We start from the raw sequence: 216 nt of genomic DNA on the forward strand, positions 1-216 counted from the left end.
TGCTGCTGCTGATATCTCAGCAAAGCGCCCACGTACTGCGTACTCGTAGTCAGACATTCCTGCAGCAGCAGCAGCAGCAGCAGCAGCAGCAGGAGGAGGGAGAGATGCAGCAGCAGGAGGAGGAGGAGGGAGAGATGCAGATGCAGCAGCAGCAGAAGAGATAAAGCAGAAAAAGAGGCAGCAGCAGATGCAGTAGATGGATATTAAGGAGATGCA

The 216-nt window shown here is 54.2% G+C and overlaps 1 protein-coding gene across 1 annotated transcript in view; it reads right to left on the reverse strand.

The window, feature by feature from the left end:
- The window catches only part of EMH_0058680 (uncharacterized protein), a gene marked incomplete at both ends in the record, with an annotated part of 1,985 nt that overhangs the window by 577 nt on the left and 1,192 nt on the right, over positions 1-216 (reverse strand). Inside the window, one exon of the mRNA XM_013497595.1 lies at positions 1-59. Within this exon, the coding sequence (XP_013353049.1) occupies positions 1-59 (59 nt within the window). The remainder of the gene's footprint in view (positions 60-216) is intronic.

The sequence above is a fragment of the Eimeria mitis genome, genomic scaffold, assembly GCF_000499745.2.
Source record: "Eimeria mitis Houghton genomic scaffold, Emh_scaff2786, whole genome shotgun sequence".
Classification (NCBI taxonomy): domain Eukaryota; phylum Apicomplexa; class Conoidasida; order Eucoccidiorida; family Eimeriidae; genus Eimeria; species Eimeria mitis.